Consider the following 10,144-nt stretch of genomic DNA (forward strand, 5'->3'; position numbering starts at 1 on the left):
GTCGGCACTTCTCAGACATTATCGACGTCAGATCCTATCGAAGCGCTAACGTTGACTCGGACCACTACCTAGTGATGGTTAAGATGCGCCCAAGACTCCGTTGTGAACAACATTCGGTACCGACGCCAGCCTCGGTTAGATCTCGCGCGGCTGAAGCAGCCAGACGTCGCCGCAAACTACGCGCATTCACTCGAAGCTGCACTGCCGGAAGAGGACGAGCTGCAGGGTGTCGATTACCTGGAAAATCAGGGAAAACCTGGAAATGTCAGGGAAATTCGTTTCAACCTGGAAAAGTCAGGGAATGTCAGGGAATTTCATTTGAAGTCAGGGATTTTTGGCATGGGAAGAAAATATACCGGAAAAGTTATGGCATCGCCTTCAAGTATCCGGCACCTTTTTATTTAAGGTCATTGCGTGTGCCCAAATCAAATAGAATATGACATGTTATTTTTACTTGCATTCTGCTATTCTGCTGTGTACAAATCAACGGTTGGATCGATTTGATCGGTTTTGGGTTTAAAGCGTAGGGCTAACAATCTAATTGATTATTATTAATATTTTTTGAATTCCTCGATATTAATGGAATATTTAGATCAAAAGTTGTGTATAGAAATTTGCTTCTTTTGTACAGATGTACATAAAAAGTTCATACCAGATTGGTGGATGTTGACACGCAAACCGCATACTTTGATGGAAGAATCCTTTTTCTGTTTTCACTGCGGCCAATTCAGCAAGATTGTTAAAACACTCTTCGATGCTTGGAGAACAAATATTCATTTATATTTAGAAAAAAACAGCATTTAAAACAAGCAAATTTTGCCTCTAGATAATTCCAAACTTCCGGACCGAGATCGGACTGTAATTGGAACGAGGACTAATCAAACTGTACCAAGATCAGTCTGTAAAAATTAGCTGCGATATTCAACCTGAACGAGTCAGAACCCGGAATTTAATTTTTATTCTCATGTCGAACACTAGTGAAAACCCACGCTTTAAGCATATTCGAATGAAAGACCATCTCAGCCTCAACATTCTGACAACAAATCAGTCATATCTTTGAAACTCGACTGCGAGCAGAGAGTCGATAGAGTCGCAAACCCGAAATTTTCCTGAATATCAAAAGTTGGCTGCAAGTACCTAGGTCGAATAAAAGCAAATAATGCAACGATGCTGCGTTGCTCGATTCATCGTTATGTCATTTGTCATCAAAAGTTTTTAAATTCCTGACGAACAATTATTTCCGTAAATTTTCCCAACAAATCGAAATAGCTGCTCAGACAAATCGGGCTTGGGGTCAGAAAGTTTCTTCTAATCAACTTCTTCAACAACAACTTCTATATTTATTGTTTTGCATAGTTAAATGTTTGAAACGGATTTACCTATTCATTACATGTGATCAAATAGACAAAACGGCTTATCCCACCACCTTTTGGCAATTGGATAAACCAGCAGACTACTTTCATTTTTCCGAAAAGACATCTTGCAATTTTTATTTACCTCAATTCTTTAATTTCGATGTGCGTTAATTAAGTTCGAATTAGTTTTAATTTTGCACATGGAAATTTCGCATTAAAAGATGAAAAGGAAAAACGAACCTATTAGAAAATAATAATTTAAGAGTAAACAACCAATTAAGCCAAATGAACACTTTAAAAAGGGAAATTAACGAGATATTTTGCGTCTGAATTTTTTTGAAATATACCTGGAAAAACCTGGAAAAGTCAGGGAATTTTGTTTTCGCTGAATAATCGACACCCTGAGCTGGACGAAGCCCCTCTCGAGGACTGTTGGAACACTATCAAAACAGCCATCAGCAGTGTAGCGGAGAGCTCCATCGGGCATGTGGCCCGGAATCAGCGGAACGATTGGTTTGACGATGAATGTAGGAGGGTGATGGATGAGGAGAACGCTGCGCGGGCGGCCAAGATGCGCAGTGCCACACGTCAGAACGTGGAAAGACACAAACAGAAGAAGATGCAGCGAAACCAAATCTTTCGGGAGAAAAAGCGCAACCTGGAAGAGCAGGAATATGCAGAGTTGGAGCGGCTGCATCGTTCTCAGGAAACGCGGAAGTTCTACCAGAAACTGAACGGATCCCGCAAAGGCTTTGTGCCGCGAGCCGAAATGTGTCGGGATAAGACTGGCAGTATTCTGACGGACGATCGTGAGGTGACGGATAGGTGGAAGCAGCACTTCAACGAACACCTGAATGGCGCCCAGGCGGAAAACCATGGCGGCGGGGAAAGCGATTTCGACGGTGCAACAAACGGGGAAGAGGTGCCAACCCCAACGATAGGCGAAGTTAAGGAGGCCATCATGCAGCTAAGGAACAACAAGTCAGCTGGAAAAGATGGCATCGGAGCGGAGCTTATTAAAATGGGACCAGAAAAGCTGGCCGTTTGTCTGCATCGACTAATTGTTAGAATTTGGGATACGGAACAATGGAAACATGGGGTTATCTGCCCGATCTATAAAAAGGGCGACAAGTTGGACTGTGAGAACTATCGAGCGATCACCGTTCTCAATGCCGCTTATAAAGTGCTGTCCCAAATCATTTTCCGCCGTCTATCACCAATTGCGAATAGATTTGTGGGAACTTATCAAGCCGGCTTCGTCGAAGGTCGGTCTACAACGGATCAAATATTTACACTGCGGCAAATCCTCCAAAAGGGCCGTGAATACAGAGTTCCCACGCATCATTTATTCGTTGACTTCAAAGCCGCATATGATACCATCGACCGGAAAGAGCTATGGAAAATCATGGACGAGAACAGCTTCCCCAGGAAGCTCATCAAACTGATTAAATCTACGATGGATGGTACGCAGTGCTGTGTTCGGATTTCGGGTGGATTGTCAAGTTCATTCGAATCACACAGAGGGCTTCGTCAAGGTGATGGTCTTTCATGCCTGCTGTTCAACATAGCGCTACAAGGTGTAATGAACCGAGCGGATATCAACACGCGGGGCACGATATTCAACAAATCTAGTCAATTCGTCTGCTTTGCCGATGACATGGATATTATCGGCAGAACATCTGTGGCGGTGGCTGAACAGTACACCAGACTAAAGCGCGAAGCAGAAAAGATTGGGTTAAAGGTAAATACGTCTAAAACAAAGTACATGCTGGCCAGTGGAACCGAGGCCGAACGACACCGCTTGGGCAGTAGTATATTGATCGACGGCGATGAGTTTGAGGTAGTCGATGAATTTGTCTACCTTGGCTCACTGGTAACGGCGGACAATGATACCAGCCGTGAGATTCGGAGGCGTATTATCAGCGGAAGTCGTGCTTACTATGGGCTCCACAAGCAATTGCGGTCGAGCAGACTAAGTCCCCGTACAAAGTGCACCCTGTACAAGACGCTTATTAGACCGGTTGTTCTCTACGGGCATGAAACATGGACAATGCTCGAGCAGGACCTGCGGGTGCTCCGAGTTTTCGAACGACGAGTGCTAAGAACGATCTTCGGCGGCGTACAGGAGAACGGAGTATGGAGGCGGAGGATGAACCATGAACTCGCACAGCTCTATGGCGAACCCAGTATCCAAAAGGTGGCTAAAGCTGGACGGATGCGATGGGCAGGGCATGTTGCAAGAATGCCGGACAACTACCCTGCAAAGATGGTGTTCGCCTCAAATCCGGTAGGAACAAGACGACCAGGAGCGCAGCGAGCAAGATGGTTAGACCAGGTGGAGCGAGATCTGGCGGAGAGTACTCGGTGTCCGAGGAATTGGAGAGCGGTAGCCCTCAACCGAGTTACATGGAGAATTTTTGTTCAACAGGCTTTGTCTTAGGACGGCAAGCCACCTAAGTAAGTAAGTAACCAGCTCAAAAGTAAGTTTGTTACAACTAAAGACCCGTTTGAGGAACATAGAAAATCAGGGATTTATGAAATCAGTTTAGGACATCGGTCAGACGACAAGAAATTTGGAAACATGTACAAAAGAACACTTGGCAGAGGTAGCGAGAGCATCCAGGGATCTCGAGAAGGGGTTGTCCCACCATTTTAGATCAAAAATGGTTGAGCATAGCTTTAATAACAACCATCCGCTAACCATCAACGACGCAAAAGTACCTATAGCGAATTTGTTTATTCAATTCGGGTTGAAACTGTGTTCATTTGCTTCTATCTGACAGATAAAGTTCATCCGGTTCCAATCCGGATTGAATAAAAAAATTCGCCATAAACAACTGTTTGGTGTGGAGAATGAATGCAGCGAAAAGTTTGGAGATTTACATGCTCGTCCACTTTACTAAACAATGACCCTGGAAACGGTGACTTTTCAAATATCTATTATGTTTCGTCCATTGGCCTCGCAGCAATGATCAGCCATCTTTTTCCAGATGGTTCGGGAAAGTGGTCCAGTATGCTTCAAGAGCACTCACCAAGGCGGAACGAAATTACAGTAAGCCGGATCGTGAAGGTTTGGCTATTATATTGGCCGTAACCAAGTTCCACAAAATGCTGTATGGTCGGCACTTCCGTCTGCAAACTGACCACACTCCACTGCTACGAATTTTCGGATCCAAAAAGGGCATTCCTGTCTACACTGCCACCAGAATAATGTGTCACCCGAATAATGTGCTTTGACCCTACTGCTGTATAACTTCCAGATTGAGTGCGTGGTGACCAACAATTCCGGCAACGCCGGTGTCCTGTCAAGTCTCATCCATCAGCATGTGAAACCAGAGAAAGACTACGTCAGCATCCTCCTCGAAGACGATGTCACAAACGCAACTTACCGAGCCGGAACTCAAGCGATTCCAAGCCGAGCAGGAATCGCTCAGTCTAGAAGACGGAGATATCCTGTTCCGTCCCGGCGCCGCAAGTAGTGCTTGAAACAACTGCACCTTGAGCATCAGTAGGATCGTTGCACTAGCACCGTAATTGTCCTGTACTCTAATAACCGGCTATGAAGTCTGTCAGTAACCTCGGCCCGCTACTCTTTTCGATTTTCATAAACGATGTCTCATGTTTACTCCCACATGATTGCCGACTCTTCTATGCTGACGATACAAAAATTTTTAAAGTTGTTACGTGCCTGAAAGACTATATGGAACTGCAGGACTAGTTGAATACGTTTGTGAACTGGTGGGCTACTAACCGCTTGACACTGAGCATAGAGAAGTGCAACGTAATCTCATTTCATAGAAAACGATCGCCCATAGAATACAACTACAACATTTCCAACCACTGCCTTCTCCGCGTACAGTGTATAAAGGATTTGGGAGTTCTGTTGAACAATGAACTTACGTTCAAGAACCACTATGACAACATTATCTCGAGGGCCAACCGACAGCTGGGGTTCATCTTCAAGATTGCTGACGAGTTTCGTGACCCACTCTGCTTGAAATCACTGTACTGCTCACTTGTGAGATCAATCCTCGAAACTAATTCGGTTATTTGATGCCCATATCATGCTAATTGGTCTCGCAGAATTTAAATGGTGCAGAAAAAATTCATCCGTCATGCTCTTCGACATCTTCCATGGCGTGATCCGCTCAATTTGCCATCGTACGAAAACCGCTGCCGACTTCTCGGTTTACAGCCGCTGGACCTTAGACGACGAATCGCACAAGCCGTGTTTGCAGCTAAACTTTTAACGAATCACATCGACTGCCCGGCGTTGTTAGAACAGCTGAACATATACGCTCCGGAACGACCGCTACGACAACAAAACTTCTTGTACCTGGAGCCGCAAAATCATTTATTTGGAGATCATGAACCAATACGTACAAGATGCAATCGTTTTAATGAAGTTTTTGAAATGTTTGACTTTAATGTGCCAATTAATGTTTTTCGTGATCGTTTACTGAATGTTCTGTTTGGATATTAGTTAGGGATTATTCATTAAGACGCAACTGTCAGATGAATTTTGTAAAATAAACATAAACATAAAGAAGCGTCAAGTTATCAACAGGACGTTTAAACTCATGGTTTTGCTTTGCTTTACCTTGAATATCCTAGTATTCATTGATGAAGGCACTTTCCAGAAGCTATGTGTACTGGCTCTCACTGGACGAAGAAGTACAGGTCAACGTCAAGAGTTGTCTGCATTGTGCGTCTGTCGCGCGATTTGGTTTATATCCCAATGCTCAAAGCATCTGACTTGAAGTAGTACAAATTCGAAAAATCACTGCGCGCGCACTGCCTTCTGAATTCTACGTGGATTATTCGTTTGTCTTGAGATGCCCGAAATCAAATCTCGGAACATAGCTCACCAGCGCAGCGCTAACTTGCCGATTTCTGCAAGGCGAATGGAATCGAACAGCCTAGCCGAATGTTTCGTGGACATGCTCAAAAGCACCGTAAAAATCGAGAAGGGCGAGGAGACGTCGAAGAAGCTTTGTACACAATCCTGCTAACCTACCGGAGCACGTCAAACCGTTCTCTATCGGAAAGCAAATCGCTATCCAAGGCAATGTGTTTGGCATCCAAACGTGCCTGGAGCTGCTTTGTCCGCCAGAAGCTTGCAAGCCGGAACGGAAAACTAATCCGGACAAACAGCCAAGGTACTTCTGTAAAAACGTTTCAGTCTACGTCAAGACGTCTACGTCTACGGCCGTCTACACGAAACATTTGGAAATGGGCACCTGGTTTACGATGTGTTGGTTGAGGGCCATCGAAGGTAACGTTTAAATATCGAAGCTGAACCGTGACCGATTTAGTACCAGCAGCTGCAAACAGCATTTTCTACTTGAAGCCTAGAACTTGTCAAAACCTGGTCTCGCTAGTTTATCTTGCTGTCCAGTTACACCACAGCAAACAGTGTACTGTGCGACTCGGCCAGCCGAAAACTCGCTGTTGAGTCTGCTATCTATCCACTCTATCTAACATCAATTAACTACTTTAACTACTCTAACTCTATCAACATAATTAGCTCCAACCTAATTTGAGTCGTCAGTTGAAGCAGATCGGGTAAAAACAGTTCCTCAGCGATCTTTCAGGAATTGAAGTCCGCCGAAGTGGTTCGAACTGTAACACCTTTATTAATAGGGGAGATGTTGCAAACGATTATAATATAGAATATTATTCTGTCGGAGTGCCTCCGTCTGTATGTGCGCTCCGTATGACGCTGGGCTCTCTAATGACAATTTCCTGTTATTAAGATAAGACTGGTCGACGCATATATGTATGAGTGATGACAGTTGTCATAGTCGAGAGACGTCCGCTGTTTAACTCGTCAGTTGAATGTTTACACATGACATTTTAGTCAGTAATAAGGATACTCTTAATTTGTGAAACCTCGCGTCTGATGTTCTCAATGAGGGATGATTGTTTCTACTCCAGAACACCTCGTCAAATATAAAAGTATGTTATTACTGAAACTATGAAGTAAAAGTTTGGTCTGGACACCCACTTAAAAACGATACAAATATCATATAATAAGAGCCAGAAATGCTTAAAGGAATAACAAGGGAGCGAGGCGATGCGAGGCAAGTAGAGTCTAGGATGGATAGCGGACAGTTAATGGATAATAGGGCCGTTGAAACCAACGCATGATTGATTATGTGATAAAACAGTAAAATCGAAGTCACAAATAGTTACGCAATTTGTACACCGCCATTTTGGAGGCTAATCTGTCTGTATAAGTTGGGCAAACACCAATCGCAGTTTCATCAGTGTGCATAGTGTTTGCGGATTACTAATTGGCCGTTTGTTTGCTTACCTTACCTTTGTGATGACGATTCGTTATCCGCCGAACGAATTTTGGTCCTCTAGTACTGTCGGTCCTGGGCTGCCATTATCCAATTCCCTCGAACACCAGCATCGTCCTCGACAGCGTACATCCATCGGGTGCGAGTTCTGCCCCGAAGTCTATGGCCTGTTCCTGATTATCTGCTGAAAAGAGTTTTGGCTATTCTTGGAAGTACTGGTTCCAACTGGCTGCTACCGCCGTTTTGTCAGGAAGCAGGTTGCCAGCACTATCATATCCAAATTACTGCACCTCACTGTTTCGCAGAAACTCCGTGTGTCGTTGCTACCGAATTGCTCCTCTCAAACGGCGAATATGTGCTCCTCGTACCTCGGCCATTTGTTATTAGTCCTTCCAGACGATACAGTGCCATCTCTTGGAATGTAATGGCCGTTGATTACTAAGAGTTCCTAGCTTGAGTTACTAACAGTTATTTGCCCCAGTGATTAATTAAATGGATATCCTGTTGTCATAACGGGACCCCGCCACGTCCGCTTGCACACCGTCGAGTTGATTTAACTCCTGAAGCACCACTCGCATCTCGCATCAGGGTTTTCCACTCGGTGGGCATCGTTACGGTATTCAGCTTACTCCTCGCATCGTTGGACACGTGCGACGCGGTTGAGTCAATGTCCACGGTTGTCCACGGAGGGGGTTGAAAACTGGTATTTTTCTGTCCACGTGGTATCTGGATGGCCCCTAAAGCAAAATTTATCAGGATGATGTCTTGTGTTCGCCAGTGTCCGACCAACGGATCTTGCTCAGTATATTCCATGTTGCATGTTTTCCATGTTTTTCCAGTATGTTCCATGTTTTCCAAAACTAATTTTTTTATTTTCGTATACAATAGGTTGTTAGCGGAATGTATCTATACTTCCTGATTAAGCAGCCATCTTAAATGTAGTGAACGGAGCGCAATAATGCAGCTTGTTTTAAATAACCTTTCGTTGTTGTCTTCTTATAGGTATTACTTTTCCGATGACGATGTACGGAAAATAGCTCGCAAACTTGCCGCCGATTCAGACTGGAAAGGAAACAATATCGACGAAACGTTCCAGGACATCGCGTACCTTTCAGATTTTAAACTCTACCAACTTAAACTAAAATATACTGTAAGTTTTTTTTCTATTTGAATGTCCGTTCTAGCTTTTTATCGTTTCTCATTCATTTTTTTTAGAGTTTATATGACCTTCAAATACCCGACAAACTAATTTTGGCCTCGGGTAAGTTTCGTCAACTCGACGAACTGCTGCCGAAACTCAAGAGCGAGGGTCATCGAGTGCTGATTTTCAGCCAGTTTGTTATGATGCTGGACATCTTAGAAAAGTACCTGGACATCCGCAAGTACGGATACTTGAGACTGGATGGGCAAACGGCTGTTACCGAACGACAGGAAATGATCGATCAGTACACGCAAGACCCTAACATCTTCGTTTTCCTATTGTCCACCAGAGCCGGTGGGTTGGGCATTAATCTGACGGCCGCAGATACTGTGGGTTTTAGACTAGCTTCTTAAATTAGCATTTACTAATCGGCATCACGTTTACTAATAGGTAATCATCCATGACATTGACTTCAATCCATATAACGATAAGCAAGCGGAAGATCGAAGCCACCGAATGGGTCAAACAAAACCGGTAACGATCTACAAACTGATCTCGGAGGGTACGATAGAAGAAGGCATGTTGATGATTGCTCAGGAAAAGTTACAGCTTGAAAAGGATGTTACAGAAGAAGGTAACTAAATTTAAAACGTTCGATTCTCTTCACACTTTTTCAATTCTTCGTTCCAACAGGAGCTGACAAAAAAGAGGAACACAAATGTATGGTTCGTCTATTGACGATGGCACTCGGAATGGATGAAAATAAGGCGGAAACTATCCTAAAGAATGATTCGCCCAGAAAGAAACTGGAGGAGGAAGAATTTTAAGTGCTGTGACTATGGCAGTTGCTAAACTATCCGTTGTAAAGTGATGTCGTCTACTTAAGTATTCTCAATTGTGTTTATTTTTTAATTGTATTTTGAACAAGTAACAAAAACTTTGTAAAAGATACGGCCAAATTGATTCGATCTAAAAATTATTCGCTCTATGAAAATCAAACCAGTTCATCAGTTGACATACTGCGTTTGTATAAGCCCATTCAGCTAAAATTTTTCTGGCTCTTACGTTTTTCTTAATTTTCCATGAGGCACATTCTCATTAGAATTATGAATAAAATATTTAATTGCATTATAAGAAATGATTGTGTTATTACAATACATAGGTGACGATGGATAGATATGATACTGCGAACATTATTTATATTTTTTTTATATTTAGCCCCTCTAGTGTTCGGCTAAAGGAATGGCGCAGAGAAATTACGCAAATTATTTATTAAGTGGTTTTCATTTATTTAAAGAAATCAGTTTTTACTGTTTATTAGTTCTTTAGTTTTATGGGTATGA

The 10,144-nt window shown here is 43.3% G+C and overlaps 1 protein-coding gene across 3 annotated transcripts in view; it reads left to right on the top strand.

Moving 5' to 3' along the window:
• Window positions 1-9,883, top strand: part of LOC128742190 (SWI/SNF-related matrix-associated actin-dependent regulator of chromatin subfamily A containing DEAD/H box 1 homolog) — a 236,345-nt gene extending 226,462 nt beyond the window's left edge. For all 3 annotated transcript variants that reach the window (XM_053838457.1, XM_053838458.1, XM_053838460.1), the window contains 4 exons: window positions 8,663-8,810; window positions 8,876-9,190; window positions 9,252-9,435; window positions 9,495-9,883. In XM_053838457.1, coding sequence (XP_053694432.1) covers window positions 8,663-8,810; window positions 8,876-9,190; window positions 9,252-9,435; window positions 9,495-9,628 — 781 coding nt within the window. In that variant the 3' untranslated portion in view covers window positions 9,629-9,883. The remainder of the gene's footprint in view (window positions 1-8,662; window positions 8,811-8,875; window positions 9,191-9,251; window positions 9,436-9,494) is intronic.
• The last annotated feature ends 261 nt before the right edge of the window (window positions 9,884-10,144 follow it).

This window comes from Sabethes cyaneus, chromosome 3 (assembly GCF_943734655.1).
Source record: "Sabethes cyaneus chromosome 3, idSabCyanKW18_F2, whole genome shotgun sequence".
NCBI classification, from domain to species: domain Eukaryota; kingdom Metazoa; phylum Arthropoda; class Insecta; order Diptera; family Culicidae; genus Sabethes; species Sabethes cyaneus.